The sequence below is a fragment of the Neolamprologus brichardi genome, chromosome 5 (assembly GCF_056152115.1).
Source record: "Neolamprologus brichardi isolate AB-2024 chromosome 5, ASM5615211v1, whole genome shotgun sequence".
NCBI classification, from domain to species: Eukaryota; Metazoa; Chordata; class Actinopteri; order Cichliformes; family Cichlidae; genus Neolamprologus; species Neolamprologus brichardi.
Genome location: NC_142108.1, coordinates 12,524,396 through 12,547,905, shown reverse-complemented (window position 1 = coordinate 12,547,905; position 23,510 = coordinate 12,524,396). Strand labels below are relative to the sequence as shown.

Here is a 23,510-nt window from a genome sequence, read left to right as displayed (position 1 = left end):
ATCATCAACGTCAATTTTGTATCCGAGTGTGTCTAATGGTATATGGCAGTGTGCGTATGTATAGCAAGCAAGCAAGATCTGGGGACGCCACGGGACAGGGCTTCTAAACCACAGCACACTTCGAACTTCTTTAAATTAATCATTCACATTTTGCATACTGAAAAATGGGCAGCAGTTTGATTGAACTCATTTTGAGTAAAAAAAAAAGTGTGAGAGATCAACATGTTAAACTGCCAGTTCTGAGGTGATCCAGCCATTATTCAAACTTATCTTATACTTTCGCACTGCAAGCAGTAGGGTTCATCAATGTAAATGCATCTATTGAAGCACTTCTTTTAATATTTTCAAAAGCTCAGAGGAATTGCACACATTTTACACCATAACAGCAGCAAACTGTAACACACTTGTTAAGCTACAGTCTTTCACATGTACATGTGGAGGGTACAGTGTTATAAAACTGGATTTTTTAAGCTGATTTTCTCAATGAATATATCATAAAGGCAAGTTTGTATTTGCTCTAAGGATCTAAAACTCTAATAACAGAGTGTAATACTAAGAACAAAGTTTCTAGCAATCAGGAGTGGTAGTAGCAACTGTGGTTAGCACACTGAAATTAAAGAAATCCCATAACCACAATGCCATACGGTTCAAACCACCAAGTTTGTGCTGAAGGTTGTACAAATAACATGTTTATCCAGCAGTTCCAGACAGACTTCCGCTTCCAGTTTGTCATGCAGGAGAGATGACCAGCACCGAATTTCCAAAATTATGTTGCGGACCTGACATATTCACACGTTGGGTTTTTACACAACACGGGAGAAAACAAAAATGTAGGTCATCACACTGACTCAGTTACTCAGCGTATCTAGAAAACAAAAATGCCTGACTATGTTTCTCTCTGTCCACAGGTGATTTTCTAGGAATCATTTTAGCTTCATCAGATAACTTCCTTGGCATTTCATGCCTAGCACATTTTCTCAAGGAAATGAGTCATCAGCAGCGCCATTTTTTCACATGTCAGTGTGTAGGCAGATCAGTCCACTAACGCCGACAACTACAAATTGAAACCGCAAACCTAATGAGTGCACGTGTTTGAAGTTGGTAGTGGGGGATGGTGGTTTAAAATGCTTCAAGTGGAACTACAAAAGCAAGGAAATTGTACCAATGTCATTTAGAAGAAATGGGTCATTTCAAAGGTTGTACACAAGTGATTTACAATAACTAACCTGGCAAAAAATTGCTTAGAGCAACAGAGAGGTCGAGATGAGTATCACTTCACCTTTGTTCTAGGTAATCTTACCTTACCTACCTTACTTAAAGATGAGTGGGCTTATGTATTTTAAAACAAAGATACATTTACGTTTAGGATTAAAGAAAACAAGCTGCTCACCAACACTCTGATTGTTCCCAACAAATCCTGTCAATCCTGTTACATATCGAACACATTGTTACCACTCTAATTTAAGCTTGCTTACAACCTTCTGAAAAGTTTATATTTTCCCCCACCATTTAAGCGTTTTTTAATGAAGACATAATAAAGAAGAAAGTATCATTAATCAAAAATGTAATCCATAAGTACTTGCTCTTTAATAAAGTATTAACTTTCTCTACCTAATCCTCAGTTTTACACAGCACAATGGCAGCCACTGACTGTGTCCAGGTCTGGGTCAGCCCTTTTGCATTCAATACAATACTCTACTTAAATACTAGAAGTTCCTCCAAACTTTGAGCTTGATTTGTGCTTATATTAGGGCCGGGCTATATGGCCTAAAATCCATATCGCGATATAATTTGAAGCATGTGCGGTAACGATATATATCGCGATATATTCTTTTCTTCTGTATAACGTATTTTCCACACTATAAGGCACACTTAAAATCCTTTAATTTTCTCAAAAATCGAGAGTGTGCCTTATGTATGAATTCTGGTTGTGCTTACTGACCTCGAACCGATTTGGGCGTGCAGAAATCTGTTAAAAAATGTTTTAGTACAACTTTGGTAAGCTGCACTGCTCGATGGATTGTCAGAGCATTACGGCTGCCGTAGTGAGGAGCTTCGCGGAGTAATCTGGGTCCAAAACTCCGTCCGCTTCAGGTCCCAAAGTCAAACAAACACTGAAAGTTAAAAACGGTCTAAATTCTTTCATCTTTAATAAAAATCATCAGCGTTGCTGCTTTACCAGGTGTAACAACTAAGTTTAACATCAAGGCATCCATGAAAACAGAATTTATTAAATTTAACAGAGTTAGAAGTTAACAGGAAGTTAGCTCGCTAGTTAACACCTAAACCTGACATACCATGTTCTGACAGAGATTTTGTGAAACTAATTAAAACGTACAGCTCTGCTACCACTTCCAACATAAATGAAGACAGAAAACTAAACAGCAGTGGCGTTTGCAGGGTTACTGAAGTTGGACTACCTGGTATATAATGTTGTGCTACGTGATTGCTAGCGACACAGCTATGTTAGCACAACATTAGCACAGTGAAGCTAGAGGATGAACGCCAACTTTTTTTCCACTCGATAAAAGTTAACGTGAGGGATTCTGGTGGTCAGGGACAAATGCAATCACATAGCAGGATGCTATACACGGGCCAAACTTCAGTCAGGAGAACAACTGATATCATTCATCCACAATACGAGGTTAGTTATTAATATACTGCAACAACATGGGAATAGAACAGCTGCGAGAAAATTCAACATTAATGAATCAATGTTACGGAAGTGGAGGAAGCGCCGTTTTTGGCTTTCTCCATATTTCAAAAGTGCTTCATCACTTTGCTATGACTGTTGCCCGGCATAATTTGCAGATGATAATGGTAGATAATGGTTGTAGCCGCTGCGATGCTTTCGACCAAAACAGGCGCAGCTTGATGACATCATCAACATGCGCTATACCGCAGTAGAGCGGTATAGTCAAGATCTATCGTTGGCCAAATTTATATCATTTCTATGGTATATCGTTTATATCGTCCACCCCTAGCTTATATTGTTTTTTCTTCACAGTTCCGTCTTTTAGGTTATGATCTAATTGTTCTTCAGAAAAAGGTAAGTGCATTCAAAGTGCATCAGGAAGTTGCCTTTCTTCGATGATCAGTGAAAGTGTAAAATATGCTTGCCTACTGCTCTGCAGGCAGCTAGCTAGCTAACACCAAAGATCCTTATTCAAAGTAATATGCAGAGAATGTATGACTATGTCAAGTGGTTAGATGCTCATTCTGCATGGTCGGGCAGGTCGAGGGGGAAGCAAGTTGACTGGGAAATGCATGGGTTCTTCCACCTGACGATTTTGATTTTGACTCTGAAGGGGAAGCCCCCCCCCCCCAAAAAGTATCCAGAGAGTTAACACGTTTTCCAGCTCTTAGCCAGAGCACTATCAAATTCAAATCTAATTACTGCCCTGTTGCAGTCTTCTGAAAAGCTACAGTAAAACCCATTAATACCTGTTTGTTTGTCTGTGTGCACCAAGTTCAACAGTTTCTTGTACATTTGTGCATACAATGACAATGACGCTCATCTAATCTTAGCTGGCATCATGCTTGCATCTTTAGCAGTAATAACATAATTTTCTGCATGACTCCAGTCTTACAGAAAACAATTCAGTATGATATTGAGGAACACATTGTTGTTGAGGAACGTCTTTACAGGGTTGCTTCAGTTCATTGAGGTTTGTGGGTATTGTGTTTATGCACAGTTCTCTTAAGGTAAAGCCAAAGCATTTCAATCATGCAGAGGTCCTAACTTTCACTGGGACGTTGCAACACTATTTTCCTCCCAAGAGTTTCTGCTGTAGATTTGCTACGATACTTGGGGTCATTTTTTTCTTGCATGACTCAATTTGGGCAAATGGTCACACATTTGGGTGCCACGGTAGCATGGTGGTGACTCTATGTCTTAACCTAAATCTGAGCAAGTTTATTTCAATATAAAATGATACAACGGAAAAACAGTTTGTGCAAAAGGACTCAGGCAAGTAATTTTGCAGTGACGACAGAGAAATGGGATATTTAGCTACTATAAACAAAACTGAAGACAGACACACAAGGATCAACTGAATGTGACTGCAGTAAAGGCCTGGGAAAGAATCTGAAGGGAAACATAGCATTTAGTCATGGCCATGAGTTCTAAACTTAAAGAACGAAAAAAAGCATTACTAAAATCAAATTAATTACAATGAACCTCAAATTCAGAATTGTATTAGTTTGTTCATCGAGTCTCTGGCTTTTTTGATAATGTATACAAATTGCTGTGTATCAAACTGTCAGTGGAACAATTCTGACTGATTCAAAATCTACTTGGACAGTGTACAGAGTCAAATCTGTAAAGCCTGTGTCACTGTCTAATTACTTATAGACCCAATTGCACATTTTCAGTGTGTGTGTGTGTGTGTGTGTGTGTGTGTGTGTGTGGGGGGGGGGGGGGGGGGGGGGGGGGGGGGGGGCCACCCCAAAACTGTATACTCACCATTCCATAACGATAAGCAGACACTTTTTGCCCTGATAGAGGTTCTCATAAACATCGATGATACGCACAATGTGGTCACAAGGTGATGCCCTCCAGTGAAGCTCCACTTCCCTGCGGGCTTTGGCGCAATCCTGTAGCATCTGAGTAGAACAAAGAGGGACATTGAGGTTAATAAAAATCTAAAATGTACAAGATAAAAGAAATTAACAGGCTTTAGGAAGAAACTGAAGTCCATGTTATATTAAAATTATCAGATGTATATTGAAGTAGAGAATAAAAAGTTTGAATTTGCAGACCAACTGAATGCCTCCAATCCACATCAATACCAACCATTAAGAGTGCAGTGCTGCCATCAGGTGACAAAAATCATGAACCATTCCATTTTCCATTCATGTGAAAGTGGCACCCTCTGTTGGTTACACCTGGTCAATGCACCATTCAACATTATAAGCCACTGAAACAATATACAGTAAATGCAATGGACTGGAATCTATAACATACCTAGGCGTCTCATTCAACCAGTAATACACAATCATGCAATGCCTTTAACTCTACCTAAGCACTTTGCCTAACATTTAAAGACACTCCGATGGATTCATGGAGGGCAACTCGGGGTTTAGTAAAATGCCCAAGGATAGTTCAACACATGGACAGGAGGAGCTAGGGATCAATCAACTGACCTTGGTAGACGACATGCACATTCAGCTGGTATGTAATATTCTGTTTATTCTATTATTCAATACTGCTACATTATGATCACATGTAATTAAACTTAGCAAAGCGTGTAAATGTAAGTTAAAGGAAAGGGTCAGGGTGTTATGACCCTGCCCATGGTAAATAACACATTAAGACGCCTACGAGATTGACACAGGAAACCAGCCGAATCTGTTACACTAGTAAAAATAGTTCCTTAAACAAATAAGGACCTGAAGGTCTAAAATATAAGCTCCTGCCTTTCTTAAATAGCAAATAAAGGAAAATAGATTTAGTATACCAAGCAGGAAAACATAAACTACACTTTTCAAAATGTCTCTAGAGAATTGTTTGTTTTTTAACTCAGTTGCACTGCTGATAGAAGTGCATGACTACATGTTTTTATTTACAAATTTAATTAAAAGATAATTAATGTAGCCCCACAACCTTAAAATATCTTTGTCAGTCCACGGAAAGAATTCTGCCATGTAGCTTAGCCAATGAGCCGCCGTCTGTTTATTTTGTTGTGTATTACATTCCAGCTCTACCCACAACACACACACGCAAACACAATTAGTGGGCTTAGTTCCAGCTGGACTGTCCAGTCTGTTGGCTGAGCGTCATTACATTTACATACATGATAACCTCGTTCCCTTGAAATACCAGGTCACACAAGAAATTAAACAGTGTTAAAAAACAGTTTCAGTCATATCATCTATACCCTACCTTTAGAAAGCATTCTGTCCTTATCATACAATGAAAGTAAATTCTTATCTGCCTTATGTACAAACTTTTTTCAACCTTTAGTCAGACCATCAGTAACATCAGTCTAAATAATGTTTTATCTGGATTGGAGTTCAAAAACAGCATTAGTATTAAATGCTGCTGACCCAAATCAGTAATGGCTCAGAGTTAGATTTTTCAACAAATCACCACCTAAGGGTACATTTAAAAAAACACAATTTTAACATGACAAAATACACTTAACCATGTACAGGCTATTAGACTAATGTCAGTGACAGTGCTGCATCAGATGATCTGGCCTCCATAATTGTCTAACTTAACCCAAACTGAGACGATTAGGTTGAACTGGACTATGCTGACCACATGAGGGAACCACCTAAAGGAATTTGGAAAGAAATTCCAGGCAACTATCATGAAGCTGGCCAAGAGAATGCTAAGTATGCACGAGCTCATTATCAGTATCAGGGGCAGATGTGCAAGGAATTGAAAATTCCACTTTTCCACTACACTTTGACTTCCTACCCATATCCAAATGCTTTGTGTTTTGTTTTAATGTCACCACTGCTTTCCAGTGGGAAAACTGGAAAAAACAAAAGAGTCAATGTGTCAAAACCTTTCACTGGAATGTCCCTGCATGGTACAAAACAGATGAATTGTTAAGGTGAGAATCAAATGTCTTAGGGCTCACTGACCATTAAAAAGTGACAGTGTTACCCAGGAGGAGTATGGTGTGATGTATGAGTCCACTTTATCTCAACACTGAACTCACAGCACAGTTCAACCACCCTTTGCAACAGAACAAACAAGGGTGGGTCTTACTTCCTTCGTAAAAAAAGGAACGAGTCTATGGATACACACAGGCATGAAGGGAACAGAGGCTTCTGTGACATAACAGTTGATATTTTGTGCACATCTTATGAATCAATTTAAAAAAATGGATTTTGAAAATTAAAAATCCGCAGTGCAGCGTGGCACATTATTACATGTCCTTCATCCTGACAGCAGGCTGTACAATCTACACATTTGAAATAAAATTTAAAAAATTAATGAAATACAAAAAATAAAAGCTAGCTCACTGCTGGTTTACTTCACTTGTGAGAGACTATGCATAATAACACGACCGTCACAGGAGGAAGAGATCCACTGTATCAGAATTAGTCAGCAGCCAGTTTCTACCTGGAGTCCGGGAAGGCGGGAACAATAGGTAATGTAAACTACAAACATACCCCAGCTCCTAGATACAAATAAAATGGCACAAACAAACATACACAAAAAACAAAAACACATAAAACAAGGACATATACACATATATGCTCCCCATTCAGTATATAAAATTACTATAGACCATTTTATAATACATCTGGCATATTTAACAAATTAATGTTGCTGTCTTGTCTTTGGGTCTGTTCATGTAGGCATTTGGCTATGTAGAGTGAATGATTTTGGGTATGCAACCTTCAAAGGCAGGCTTACAAAAACAGTACACAGCCAGACGGTGATGATGCTATGCGTAGGTCAAATGCTGTTGAAAGCAGAGTTCATTACAAAGGGGAAGAGGTGCAAAAAAAAAAAAAGCAGCCTAAAACACAGACAGCTGCTGCAGTAGACAGACCAAACCAACTCCCTTAGTTCAGAACATTCTGTGATTCAGTTAATTACCGAATACACTGTAATATCTCTCTGGACAGAACAAGTACAATAACAAAGTGAGTTACACTGGAGAACACGTTAGTGCACCAGCTGTTTTCCATCAGTAAGAGTATGCTAATGGGGTAGGCCTTTAAACACTGCAATAGTTATTTACATGAAATGTGTTCATTTTAAACTCTAAAACACTAAACATTTTAAATATCGGTCACAACCTGGGACTCACCCTGTAAGGGGAAACAACAAAACAGTCCAATATTGTGGCAATGTTTTTAAATTTGGTATTATTTATTAATTATTTCTAGATATTAGTCCTCTGGTCTTTTGTCCACCCTCACTAGTTAACACTAGAAAGAGAGCAAGAGTTGCACAGTTTTTATGACTGAGAATGACTGAATTATTGTTACACTCACTACTACTATTATTATTATTATTATTATTATTATTATGTTGTCCAATTGTAAAAGCACAATTTAATTAAAGACTGGTGTGCATGCATGTACTGGAAACAAAACTAATGTATGAAACACTCACACCACTTCTTTAAGTATATGGGCACAGATGAACATACTCCTGTCACCTTTCAGCTGATGCATTACTGCATTGCAACCCCCCTCCAATCTGCTGGTAGCCCTTTGAGACCGAAGCTTGTGGAGAGAAGGAGGGATATGTGGAAGACAGATGGGCACACAATACACTTCCTTTAGCCGGCACAAAAGCTCCCCTGCCCAGAGCAGGACAGTGGGAGGTGGGATGGGGTTACGCTAAAGGAAGTAACCATCCTCCACCTGCTATTCCTGAGCCAAGGAAAAACCCAGGGCTCATTGGAGTGAGACCAGAGGGTGGTAGGGTAGTGAAATCCAGTGGAGAGGTGATAGGTTAAGCTAGGCTCAATTAGAAAAACAAAAAGGGTTAAACAACACTGTAGCAGTAGACTTGCTTCTGTATGTGACTTTTTCCTTTTGTGGGCTCAGTGAAGCACCAAACATGTTTGTGTGTTAATAGGACATGATCTGATTAAAGACATCTGTTAAGTCTCAAAATACAATCACATCTGTTGTTGTGTGTCTGCACACTTTCATGAAATCATGTTTTGCACATCTATGTAATTAGATTTGTACATCTGTACATTTACTAACATTTCAATAAGCAGTCTCCAATACTACTGTTTAATACAGATACAAAGGAGTACAATTTTGCAGTCAGTACAATAAAAAGTTCATTTCTTCAGCTAAATACAAACAGAATTTTATAGAGTGCAAATTAGACATCCATGGGTGAATACTGTTTGTAGTTGGGTGAATTGTTTGTACATAGAGAGATATACAGAGGTAAGAGTAAGATGGGCTGATTGAGAGCGAAAACAAAGGCCTCAAATTCTCGGTGAGTTCTATAGGTCTGTCACTCTGAGCTAGAAAACACATAAAATAATAATAATGCAGCTTGTCCTGTGACAGCTGGTTAAAGCTAACATTTGCACAGAACATACTGTTTGTGGCAAGTAAACACAGTTTTCAACTGTGGCACTTAAGGTGAGAATTTGTTTAATTTAAAAAACAAAATCTACGTTTTTAATGTCTCACCAGTGACCAAACAGCACTGTGAAGTTCTGTCAATAATAATGACTGTGAACCTAGCAGGACAGATAACTTTCAGCATTTCAATTCATGAAAAAAAAAAACAAGTGGCTTGCTAAAAGAAGGAAATGAGACAGGACTATGTCTCTATGACAAAAAACACCAAGTTGTCTCACTTCCCAATATAGACTGGAAGATGGAGGGGTTTTTTTTATTTGTTTGTTTGTTTTTTTAAATAGAAGCAGCTGAGTTGGGACAGATGAAAACCGTTTCAGGCAGTGGATGGAATTATTATAGAAGTGAAATAGTGAAACAGAGACTAATGACATTTAGCAACATTTTGACTCTAACCCTTTCTTTTAGCTAGCCTCAGTACCGCCTCCCTTTGGCCACCCTGTGATTCATTGTGTAAATCCCCACCTGCATTTGTGGCTTTACTATATAAATACAAGCAAAGTGGCGTGTTATCAAGTGCTTTCAAATGGCAACAGGCCAACAATGTGACCAGTGCCCGGTTAGTCACAGGTGTGAGTGTGTTTTCAGACAGACAAACTAAGATGTTTAGCAGGACAAGTTCCCAGAACAGTTAAGCTATAAGGAAGTTCCACTTTTTTGCATATTAAGGATCCTTAAGAGTTCAGCAGTTTTATTTTGTTTCATAATTTTAAGCTGTAAAGTTGCACAACAGCAACTTTTGCTTTTAAATGACTAGAACTAGCTTCAAATCTGTGAATTACTAGAGTGTTGTGTCACAACTGACACAAAAGCAACAGATTTATGTGATATGTTGCATGAATGAACTCTGAGCAAGAAAAACCACTCACTTCCCGTTACTGTTAACACCATTCAGCACTATTTAACCATGCTGCTTCCATATTAGGAACTGATCATAAGACCCGAGCAGAAAATAATACATGAAGAAAGAACAAAAAAGTGAGGATGAATACATAAAATATGCCTAATTATGTTACATGAAAAAACTAAGAACTTGCAAGTACGCAGAAACAGGGGCTAATTTAGTTTCACAAAGTACTGCATCAACTTGGAAATTACTCTGTCACATCTACAGTTGCCTACCTACATCTGGGACCATCTTTCACAACCACAATACCACATCCTTCCAAAAGCACTTCCCTCCACAGAAAGAGATGCAAGAAAAAGACATGGTCAGTATGTGTGGGTGGCTTCAGTTGAATTTTAGTTATTTATTCACAGGGGCCACATTCACAAAGAAGAGATGCACCATACCTCATTTATCTACTAGTCAAGCAACATCTACATCTTTGGGTGGTTACTACACTAGATCACAGACAACATAACTGATTAAATCATATTAGGCCAAAGAAGCTTAAACCCCTGAGATGTTTATGAGGCTTGAGCTAATCTCTTTGTTTGTGGCAAATGTCAAACACATTTTTGGGGGTAAATATGCCACCATTTTGACAGCAATAATGATTTAAATAATGCTATGATACAGATCCCACTTGTCACTGAGCCTGTGACCTTCAGACTAAACACAAAACAAGCACAAAGAGTAGACAATGGTCTTTCTTCTTTAACCTCATGGTGTCCACATATGTGGAGATCACATTTTGGGTTGTCTAGACCAAAATGCCAATAACTAGTGAGTAACAAAACCCCAACAGGTTTTGTTTCAGCGTCATACCTATGATCTACGTCATTGTAGCTACTGACTAAGTAATAAGTAAACAGTTGGCTCTCTGCCCACAGATAAAAGGTACATATACACACTGAGTTATAACATCAAGTCAGTTTGTTTTATTCTTGCTGTTCAGACATTCCCCTTTTCCTTTCACTCTTTAAAAATGAAAAACAGTTTCACACTACCTTCAAAGCAGAGTTTCAGTGGATCAACGTGCCTGTTAGCGAAATTATGTGCCTGTTAGCGAAATTATGTGTTCTAAGAGTGAAAAACATTTTTAGCCAGAAGTTTGGTACATCTGGTATCTGATGGCAAAATAAAAAGAATACTTTTAGAGATTTAAGGATTAAATTATTGAGTAATACATTCTGTTTAACTCACTTTCCACAGCAAATCAGTGATGACTAAATGTATGCTGAAAGCAGGGGGATTTCAATCTTGCTTAAGCAGGTAATCAGATGCATAATGGAAGTAGCTCATCATCAAGCAATGAAAAGAGAGAGGAGATGGCAAACTCATAGGGGAAAATCATAACAGTAGAGAAATAACTCAAAGGAGACCAAAGGAGAACCTCTTCCTTCCTCCCCGTCCTTCCTTTTCCTGCCATCTCAGGATTAACGCGTGAGCAGTTTTTCCTCCATCAGTGATAATACTTAATCAGACCCCTTACCAGCATAAAGTCACAAGAAATTATGATATTAGACTTTTTGTTAGCCTTTAAAAAAAAAACACTACTTTTAAAGCACCATTTAGACAGGTTTCCTCTGCTCTGTAGTCCAAGTGAAATTGTGGAAATGCAAACCACAAAAACACACATTTAAACTGCCTAAGATCACCACTTCCTCTTTTCTTAAACAGACCTTGACAGGTGTTTACTTCACTTGAATAAGTCGAGCAACCTTTTTACCTCAGAAGGGACAACTGTTGGAACAACTCTGAAAATGTGACCAGAGGATTAGTTTCTCTGTCTACCGTCATTTTCACACAATGTCAAGAGAATCAGTTTGGGATATTGCTCAAAGTTGCTATTTCTAATGCAGAAAGAGGAAGCTTGCCTCTCACTACAAGAAATACTGCAATACACAGACGATGTCCAAGTGACAGTTACCTGCACTACTCACACATGGCCACATCACGCTGACTTCATACTAGGAAGCTGACAATTTAGAGACAGAAAGCATTAGGAATAAAATTCAGTTCATGTGGAAATTGCTTAAACACCTAAATAATGCACAGTACAGGGAGTTCCTTTCCAGATACGAACAAACTTCACAGGGATATCTTCTTTTGAAAACATACTGTTAATTTCACATTTGTGGGTCAACATCATGCAAACATCGTAGTCTAGTGAAAATACTTGACTAAAGCAAAATGCCTGCTTTCTTCCAAAACAGAAAATATCGTTATAATAATATATGATAGACCCACAAAGAATAAATTATAAAAGCCATTGGTGATGTATTAATTCCAGAAATCGCTACAGTTTCCAAAATATCTCTGCTCATTCTAAGCCCATATAGTCTAGAAGGCCTAAAGCACTCTCAGCCTTGTTCTGCATTCCCTTTTATGGTTTTGTTAGTTTGTTAGTGTTCATCTAACATCATTTATTTGTCTTTATTTAAATAATATACAAACTGCAGCCAACTACAATCACATAACACTAAAGTATGTCACTAAAATAACCCTTCTGTCAACCAAACAGGCTTCACTGTAAACTTCACTTCCAGCTGGAACACAGTTCAGTCATAATGTATAACAAGCCTATATAAACAGGCACAATCCTCTGTGATCTAAAAAATAAATGTACCCAGCTAGATCCTACGGGTTTAAACCTCTAAAGTGCCTGCTGTATTCAACCTCTTTAGTTACTGTGAAGACACCACTGAAATTGCACAGCAAGGAGTCCTGACACTGAAGTCACACGCACAGTGTGCTCAAAGGGGAACTGCATTATTTTCCATTTTTTACCACACATTAGAGAAAGAGAAAAAAAATGATAGCAGTAAAACTGAAAAACCGTGTAGCATTCTGGCATCGAGCAAGTCTTTAAACTAATGAATGCCTTATCCCATTAGGACTGTATGGAGGCGTTTCATTTTCTTATCTGTGTCATGTAACAACTTCACAAATAAAACCCTTTGTGTTTTGATTAAAATGTGACGTTGAATTTAAGCGCTTCCAATAACCTGCTTGCTTGTCAGCATTAGAATGCAGGCATTGTAAGACAACACCTGCAGTGCTTCACACCTTGTAAGGGTTCGCCTGTGTTACGACACTTTAAAGGTAAACCAATTCGTGCCTGTTTTATGGTACAGCAGATGCATCCATTAGGTATTTGCCTATGGAGAGGTATTGTCAATGTATACAAACATGGGGGCAAATACCAGTTGGCTAAAAAGTGGGCCGAAATAGGGAAGGGTACAACAGGCTTCTCCTATTCCAGTGACCTCCAGAACGAAGCCTGTTGCTTCCATCAACAAACAAAATTGCAATTTGATAAGCAAAGACAGTGACTGCAGTGGACACAATTCAATAGTTTTTAAACACTTGTTCTCACTTCTTCTCTTTTTATGTTATAATTCGCCCTTTTCAACACCACAAGCACAAGTAGCCTGCGGACCCGGTTGCATCACATATTTTGAACACTGCCTCCAAGAAACGCTCAAACAAGGACACACAACACTGTCTCCCACAAAAGTCAAGAAGTCAAAGCTAGTGTTTCTGTGTGACAAACTATATTAAGCACAATACATCAGAAGGTTGCAACTCATTATTTAAGGGACTCCACTTCTTTATCACAGTATCTCTTGCAAGCACAGCTGAATAATCATGACATTTTTCATCTGTGTTATTACCATAAAACCTGGTTCAAGAAAACATTTTACAAGGTGACGCCACTGTGGGAGATGTCGGCAGAGTCCTGAGGGTGGGGGGTGGTGGTTGGGGCTAGGGCTGGGTATCGTCCCTGATTTCTATAATCAATTTGGCTCCGATTCACAGTGTCCCGATTCAATTCGATTCCATTCCATTTTGATCCAGTCAGAAATATTATAATTATGATAATTTATCAGTACATATCCACATTTTATATCTATGTATAAAAGCAAAGCTGACACTTGGTGTAAGCATCACAGCAGATGCAAAGATTCAAAGTAACTGACGATAAAACACAGAAAAACATGAAGGAGATTTGCCTGGCCTGGCTTTTTATAGCATATGACCGCCTTAAAGATATTCTGCAGTAGATCAAAAACGCAAGAAAACCATGAATCAACATGTGAAAATTACCTGATACTGCTGAAGTGAAGCAGAGCAAAGTTACAGAGGTTTTATTAGAGGCGCAGCTAAGAGTTTTGCAATTTGGCGTAATTTTCAAAAAATTAGGCTTCTACTTGTCGGAGGTCATTTTTGAGAAGAAAAAAACAACAAAAATCAGCAGCTGACAGTGCTGTACACAACAGTTGACTGGTGCGTAATAAGCAAGCGAATAATGCAGAAAACAGATTTGAGATGGGAAACTGTTCTTGAAGTACACAGAGAGAGAGAGAGAAAGAGCAGTGCAGGAAGTTTGATTTTATCGTGCTGGAAGCAGAAAGCAAAAGTAACAGGGAATTAATGACGATGTTTATCAAACATGAAACCTAGATTTGATCTTTTGCTGCTGGTTCAGTGAATTTTGGTCAAAGACTGACAAAACCTGCAGCTTCACAATCTGTGACATCTCGGCTTTCAGCTCCTGTGTAGGGTGAACGATCCGCGCTTTGTGTTTACGTCTACGTGCGGAATCCGTTTACCTGCGCTCATTTGCTGTTTTAGCTGTTTGGCAGTTGTTGAAATAGTTTTGTGACCTTTAAGCTGAGATTCTGGCGTTTCTGGCAAAATACATTTATATTTAAAATCGATTCAGGATTTAATGAATCGATATTGCTTTATTTAATTCAAAAATCGATTAGAATTGGAAAATCAATTTTTTAAACCAACTCCTAGTGGGGGCTCAGGGGTCTTATGGAAGAAATAAAAAGTAGCCTTTTACAATAATATTACTGTTTGAGTCTATGAAATAAGACAGGCAGCTAACAAAGCCATCTGTCCAGATGGTAAAACATAAGAATATTTATGTGGAAGCATATTTATGTTGTCATTCAAACAGTGTACAAAGATTAGGTAAAATCTTCACTAACTTTCCTGTAGCTGTGATACATAAACAGCAATCCCCCCCCCCAACTTCTGTCTCCGGTTAGGAGAGAGAACAAGTGTTCTGTCCAAACGTTATCTTTCATCACTGTTATTTGTTCTTCCATTTTAAGGGCTTCTTTGCAACAACATGTCTTCTAATCCAATTTTTCAATTGCATTTTATCAGTGAGGTCCTAACAACAGTTTTGACTTTGTACTATCAACAATATAACATTAATTAAGCCATCTGTCACTGTCTGCAGCTATTTCTGGCAAATATTTTTAAATATACAAGTTCATATCAGGGGAAGGACTGATTTGCTGATGGAAATTTGGGGTTGGCAACATGACCAAAAAGGGAAAATCTACATGGCACCTAGACGTGGGAATCACCATACATCCCACGATACGATATTATCACAATACTTAATGCACGATACGATATTATTGCAATTTTTTAAAAATATTTTGCGATATTCAGATTCTGTACATAAAGGTAAACTTTATCAATATTCATTTTATCTAATATCAAAGTCACGCACTCAGTCTTTCTCTCATTTCAGTCAGTTTTATTGTTGACAAACTGAACGGTTTGTATTACAGTCTAGTCCAACTTAACTGAATGCAACCATCTGGTACAATTATAGCTATTCTGAACTATGCAATTTATGAAAACTATGCAGCCCATTCAGCAACTGAAGAATTTGAAAGTAAATTAAAACAAAATATAATTTTACATTAAATAAAAAAGTTTTAAACCTAATTAAAATAAAACATGTCTTAAATTAAAATAAGTAAACTGTCATGTTTATTGCTGCCGAAAAAAAGTTAAACACATTTGGACAGTGAAACAATGTCAGAATTCTTGCTCAGAAAAAGGAGCTGATCAACATGCTCTGAAGTCAGAGCATGTTCCAGTCTACAAAAATCGATTTCTGCTGTCCCTGTATCTATACATTATTAGCAAACAAAATATCACGATACTACACAGTATCGATTTTTTCCCCCACCCCTAATGGCACCCCATATCTTAGGTTATGAGCCGCAAAGTGCTGCCAGTTGTAATGTGCCTTGGCAGAGATTTTGTAGGTCTCTGAAACTGTTTTGATGATGGTGTACAGTACTGTTGAATATGCAACTCCAAAATCACCAATAGGACTTCAGTTGGGTCGAGATCTAGTGTCTAACAATGTAATTTTCATCAACCACTTAGTGACTCCCCACCTTGTGCACTGTCACCCTCGGAGGGACTCCAATCAGGATGAAAATATTTCATTGTAAGATAAAAGTGATTCCTCAGAAACTCTTTGTACTGATGTGCACCAACACCTAAAATTATAAGGCTGCGAGGTCACCTGAATTTAGGAGACAAGAGTTCAGATTTTATAACTTCAGTCATTTTAGTGAACCTAATGTGTGCAGTTAAATTTGTTGTGTTGTGATTAAAAGGATAAAAATGATCCACTGTTGACAGCCTCTTGGACACGATATCGAGTCTGACGATAACAAACACTAAAGAAAAACTCCATATTGGCCCCTAAAAAGTTGATTGCATTAGCAGATGCAAGTATGACTTAGGCGCTGCGGATGTGCATGGACAATGGGGTAGTGGTAGATGCAAGAGACAGGGTTTATTATTGCCCGGTAATAAACACACTCATACCACACCATAATTATTAAGGCCTAACCCCTCCCACATGAACCAGTCTAAAATTAAATGACCCTACCACCCACCTTCAAACCAAAAAACAAAACTGTTGCTCCACATGATTACACTCAGACGTCAACAACCTTTACAGCTGGCATATCAAATGAGATGTGATAATACTGCGTGCCATAAAACATTCTCAATGTAGCAGCAGTAAAAAGAAAAAGAGATAAAAAAAAATAAAAAAAAGAATGCATTCAAGCCACTATATCCAACAGAAGAAAAATACATCTAAATACTCAGCTTGTACACAGTAACAAAAAAGAAAAACACCAAACTGCAACATCTTTGTCATTCAAGCATTCACGTGACCCAATCTCCCTTTTTTCCCCAGTATCTGATGAAAGGCAATAGGTCAAAGCATTAGCGCAATTTGCTTGTTTGCTCAGTCAGCCAGAATAAATTGCTAAAACTAAGACTTTCATTAAGTTTTGCATAAGGTCCATGTTTTTCAATTGGGCATTTATAGCATTGAACACAGTAACAAAATAGTCAAATTTCCCAGCACCTAGACCAGAATAAAGAACACTCAGGACTGAAGGAATCGGGAAAAGTAAATTATAGCACATGCAGGTAGGAGGAGGGGGAAAAAAAAATTCCTTTTGGCGTCTTATGTGTATCAACTTCACTTAGTTCAGACTTGTATATTTAGTTGGAGAGATGCCACAAAACAGTGTTTGCTCAGTGTGATTCATTTTAGATTCATTTAGAATTACGTTTTCAGTTATACCAGTAAATGCTTTGGCTGATTTATGGTACTATAATAAAAAAAAAAAATAGCTTCATAAATTTCACAACAACACCAGAAAATGACACAGATTAAGACTTTCACACAACTCTCAATACAGGAATGCTTGAAGATTCAAAACAATTATATTAATGTGCAATAATGCCAACTACTCAACTTCACCAATGACCAGAGTCAGGAGATGCAGCAGCAGTTGCTTTATTTATTATACCTCATACTAGATTAGGATCATAGTCACAGTTTGAGAATTACAATTTTAGTGGTTTTTGTAGTGTTATGGAAACAATATTCTTATTCTTACTATTTTATCTTATTCTGATATTGTTTCTAGGTGAAAGACGGGTCTGGAACTTGTCTTTGGGAGCTCGGGGTGCCATGTTTAAAGGATCCCTGAGTGGACTGTCCTGAACGCCCTGATTCACAGAGAAACTTAGATGAAGCGTTAGTGTTAAGCAAACAATTTCTCATTTCAAGTTATTTAAACTGATACCTACTTCTAAACCCAACCCAGCAGTTAATTTTCTGCAAGGCAGACAGTGTTCAGGAGTCTGCCTGTACCTCTGGATCAGTTTACTTACTAGACTGATGACAACCTGGGCTGCTGTATAAAAAAGGAATATTTTTGCATGAACCACATTCTACACTTTGCTAGCATTTGTGAACAAACAGAGTGGCCGGTCATTAATGCATCCAATTTAACAAGTATCTGTCACCTTGACTAAACAAAGTTGGTAAAAAAAAAAAAAAAAGAAGAAAAAAAAAAGAAAAAACTACTAGGCAGCAGAAGAAAGCTCCTTTGCCATCTAATGGGGTGTTCCAGTTTTAGAGACTGAATAGTCTGTAGTGGCTTAATGGATGGATTCAGGAGTTTATTGCTCAGGGTTGAGTCCATTTCTCAGTTCAGGGGTGTGACCAGGTGGAAGTCTAAGACCCTTACAGTTGCAAAGAAATTTTCCAGTAACAGCATTTAATAAAGATTTGTTAAAAATGCTGGTAAATACCTCTGCTAGTTTGGTATTTGGTATTCTAATGTCAGAATTAGTTGAACCACATCTAGTGATGTGTCAAAACATGTCATTAAGGATACAGGAGAGGTATTCAGATACTGTCTCTAAGGGGCAAGGACCTAATGTAAAAAAGCAGTAAGAGATTCAAAGATGTTATGACCCCAATGGCCACTAACCTGGGCTGCAGCTCTGACAGACAGATGCCACCCCCTTTCTGTCTGTTAATTTTTCTTTGAAGGGAAGTTGCAAACAAGCAAGGGGAAAAGTAAATAGATGACAGCCGGCTAGCATGGCTGTGACCCAAAAAAAAAAAAAAGAAGAAGAAGTGGCCGTTTGTCAGGGTGTGAATGCTAGGATAAAAGAGGGCCACTGCTGCTAGCACTGTTAAGTTTGGATAGCCAAATTTATATATTTGTGGTCTGAAACTGATGGAAAATTGACAACATTTGAAAATGTGATTTTACCCTCCAGGACACGTTCAGTCACAACCTAATAAGACTAAGATTTAATAAAAGAATGACCCAACATATTGAATCATACTTGGAAAAAAGTTCTCTACTCCCTCAGCCTTAAGCGCTCAAAAATCCTGGAAACAAAGTACAGAATTTCAGCCCACTTCTGTGTAAGCTGTGGACCTTTAGCTTGGAAGATTTTTCACAGGGTGAACGTAAAACTGATTTTTAATCGAGTGGCACCAATTTTACATGAATTACTGAGCAACTGCAACAATAATCATGGGAACCTTTTGCCAACTTCCTTTCACCTTTGCATTTCTATTGGATATTAAATACTGCTTTACTAGAAATGTTTTACACTTCACTGTGAACTGAGTCCACTTCCACTTTAAAAACGACAACTATATTCACATAAAAGGCAACTATAGTTTGACATGCAGCGCTATCAATGTATAAGGCCCCTGCTTACACAAAACAGCTGAGAAGACAATTGAGAAGTCCTGAGAGTTCAACATGACTTTCTAAGTTTATACTTGTTACAAGTGTTTTAACAACAAACAAAAACATGGCTCACTGACGGTTGCGTGGGAGCTTGTGTGAATTTGCTGTTTAACACACACACACACACACACACACACACACACACACACACACACACACACACACACACACACACACACACACACACAAAGCGCTCACCTGTTTTTTCAGGTTTTAGATTTGTAGATTTTGTGCAACAGTTATGTATGCTGACAATCTTAAGATTACACTCTCTATCATAATGATGGGGAGGGGGAGCCTTCAGTGATATTTAGCCTCACTGGATAACATTTCAATCACTTGTGCGTGTGTATAGCTGTTGTGACGTTTGTCCTTTATCAATCATTGACCAATACAGAAAATGATCTCTTAAGAGGTAGATCCTGATACTGCAGTGTCACTTTACAGCCACAACCCTAACAACCACCACCCCCAACCCATACACACTTTTTAAAGTAGCTTTTTAAAGCTACGTATGACATTCTTACCTTGTTACTCTACGTGGGGAAAGTGGGTGACAAATAAAACAATGACAATGTGAAATAAAAAAATAATAAAAAACACAATTGAGAAACAGCTTCAACATCACATAGCAACCTCCAGTAACAAGAAGCAGCACTGCACTGTTGAACTAGAGAGATACCTGTTGTTTATCAATTCATTATTTGCTTATAAGTTACTCTAGGTTCACTGTGCACCAGCTTAGTATGATGAAGTTACATGTTCTAATAATAGGAGTTAAAAATCACCTGTTGGACAACATCGGGACATGTTTTAGGGTAAGAAATTATTGCCAAAGGTGATCAAAAATTTAATTCGTGGATACACTTTTACCAACATTGCCACATCAATGAAAAGGAAGACAAAAAAACAGAAATTTTGATGCTCTGTAAAATGTAAGCACATTGAAAGTCGAATTTCCTGAAAGTTCGAGGTCTTGTCTAAACAGCAGGCTGCTAGCTAAATTTGACACTTGGCAGGACAACAAACAAGGAGAAATATGTCTAAATAATAAGTCTAAAAACGACACTGTTGGATAAAAATGAACTCTGGACTCTGCTTTCCTATTAGAGCGTCCAGTGGTGTAGAATTGAACTTGAAAGTCTTCATTGCAAAATAGTGACCACTGCATGAACTCATAGCTGGAAAAAATTGTGTTGCTTTCATTACAGATATGACCTACCTTTAGGGCATACTTGTCGCCAGTGCTCTTCTGTACTATTTCGAGCACTTTTCCATTGATTCCCAACCCCAACACCTGGCTGGTCACCTTGTATTCGTCAGTGATTGCGTTCTTCCTGATCTGTAAGGTGGGTCTGGGCTGGAAGGAGTGGAACTGGCCCGAAGGGTTCTGCTGCCCGGCTGGGTTCTGCTGCCCCGCCGGGTTGGGAAACAGTGGTTGGTTCTGTGAGTTTGATAGCATGTTCATAGTTCGGGGCTGAGAGGTAAGCAGCCTCCCCTCAACAATACTGTTCTCAATACAGAGACCGAGTCTTCCTGAGTTAGCTGGCCTCTGACAAACTGCTCACCGCGTCGCGTCCAGGCCCGAGGAAAATCTGGCAGTAGTTTTAACGATACGGGTTCACAAAGTCGCTCGGTTAGCCGGTAAAAAGCCAAGTTAGCTAGCTAGCTATTAGCATCCTAGCTCGAGTCTTTTCTGTGATTCTCGGCTAACAACTCAGCTATCGGTTAGCTTATCCATCTCCGGTGGTGTCCACCGTCCACCGGTTTCCTCAAAGAAAGCTTCAGGAACTTTTCTAAAACATCCTCTAAGGCGGCAACAGCGGCAGAGTTTTTTTTCCAGTCGATACCGTGAAACCTCTCGAGGGAAGTAAAAACAAAAATAACAGAAACACTTCACGAAAGACAGGCAACACAGGGAGAAAAAACTCCGATAGCAATAGCACGACAAACACACTTCACTTTCCAACGGACAGACACCCAGCAGGTTTAGCTTCTGACGTCATATGGCCGGGGCTTTTTTTCGGCACTTAAAGGAGAAGTGCGCCAGAAGAAACGGCTGGATTCATACAACAGACTGGAGCGTCGGCCAGGAGAGGGCACACGCACAGGCGTTTACGAGAACAGAGACTTACTTTGCCAAAAGATAATCAAAGAGTAGCCTGCATTTTTATTGTGCGTTTCCTGTGTGACAGTATGAAGCGTTACGCAGGTTTTAATTGCCAGTCTTTCAGGCAAGAGACCCCCCTCCAGTTTATTAGCAGTCTAACAGGGACAGGGACGAAAATAGACACACTAATCTCTGACCAGAAGGACCAAAGTGCTATAGGTGACCTCAGTGCTAGAGCTTTTGTGCCTTTAAGTCTGCTGTTCCTACTTTCACATTGATTTGTTTTGGAAAGGTGGTGAATTAGAACCCAAATCTGCATGAAAGTATTGAAGTTACAGAGCAACCAGGATTGTACACACACATACATACACACACACACATCTTGCTTTGTCTTTTTCCTGTATGTCAAAGGGCAGCAGTATATAAAATGTTTTCCATGCAACTACTAATATTGTGACTGTCAAAAAATGAAACCTTATTAATTAGCCTAAAAGCAGCATTGAATGCTAACAATAGCCTGTGCAGTCACTTTAATACCTATCATTTTTACATTCTAATTATTAAATGAAAACTTCCTCAAGGATATAAAATTTCCACTTTCAACACAAGATACAGATATAACATGGTGTTTTGGTCCGTACATTTTAATTAAACTGTGGTACCTTTACAGTAGGCTGTCTCTGAGCCTAAATCACTGCAGCATTGTTGCATTTCAGAGGAATACATTGTGTTGCTAATCTGCAAGGGAATAAGACAACACAATAACTGTGGAAAAGAAATTATTACAAAAAATATTAGGATAGGGGAAGGCTTATGGTAACCAGCATGACTGAGGAAGAAACTGAGCAGATGGGCCTCTGCAGGTCAGTCTGTGTAGGTTCTCAGTTGTCCATGTCAAGGTAGTCTTAACAGCTTTAAAAAAAAAAAGGAAGCTGGACTTCTTTAAGTTAGTGGAAACATCATCTAAGAGGCTGGTGAGACCTATGTCTTGAAACCCTAGTACATCAAGCTGTACATCACCTAAAGGAGAAAGGTCAGTCTTTGAGGATGAGAATGTCCACATTTTAGACCAAGAAGACAGATGGTTTGAAAGAGGAATACAGGAGGTCATTTATGTCCACTGTGAGCAGCCATCGGTGAACAAGAGTGGTGGCTTACAACACCATCTATCAGCCACCTACAATGCAGTTTTGATATCCCCTCCCTGGCACTTTAACTCACCCTCACACCTTGCCTCAGGTGCCCTCAACAGGGTGGGGTGAGGTCTCAGTGTTTTAACCCTTAACTCCCATTGATGGTATTGACCTGTGCATTTTTTCACACCTTGGCTCATGTGAGAATTCAATTACTTCCAAAGGAGAGAAATCCCACTAGGCGCTAGGGGTTAAATAATGGACCTTCCACGACCTTCCAAGCTATATAGTTTATGTCTTCCATATTTCCAACTATATCCATAATCACATACTGTGTATGCTACCATTGTATATAGTGTATTATCTTACTTTTTTTCATTGATTGTACTTATTTGTATTTTTGTATTTCCTTCATATATCTGTACCTGAGCTGAGGTGATGCAAAAATTTCCCCGTTGTGGGATCAATAAAGTCTTATCTTATCTTATCTCTTAAATACCTGGGTCTCTCCATCCTTGATTTTCAGAACTGAAGACACTTCTTAGGTGAGAGGTCTTCACAAACCTAAAGATGTCCACTTTCCTTCTTTCCCAGACTTTGAGGTGTATTCTTCATGTGTCCTTGAAACTAAAATAGAGGTCGTTGAGCAACTTTTAAAGCATCACTCTGCTCTAAAGTTCTGAAACAAGTGGAAGTGTGTTGAGGATATTCCATGCTTACATTCAGCTGTTCTGGTGAGTTCACTGATGCACTTCTGCACCTGGAGAAAAGGTCTCCTCTTTGTCTCCTGTTTGGCCTCTAAAATATTAAAAAGATAAAGTATAACAGTGCAAGCAGTTTTTTTGTTTTGTTTTGGGGGGAGGGGGTTTTGTCCCAAAGGAACA

At 38.6% G+C, this 23,510-nt stretch overlaps 1 protein-coding gene across 1 annotated transcript in view; it reads right to left on the bottom strand.

The window, feature by feature from the left end:
- Nucleotides 1-21,371, bottom strand: part of mapkapk2a (MAPK activated protein kinase 2a) — a 29,114-nt gene extending 7,743 nt beyond the window's left edge. The window contains exons 1-2 of the mRNA XM_006784388.2: nucleotides 20,606-21,371; nucleotides 4,466-4,605 (exon numbers count right to left, since the gene is read on the bottom strand). Coding sequence (XP_006784451.1) covers nucleotides 4,466-4,605; nucleotides 20,606-20,851 — 386 coding nt within the window. The 5' untranslated portion in view covers nucleotides 20,852-21,371. The remainder of the gene's footprint in view (nucleotides 1-4,465; nucleotides 4,606-20,605) is intronic.
- Between the last annotated feature and the right edge of the window lie 2,139 nt (nucleotides 21,372-23,510).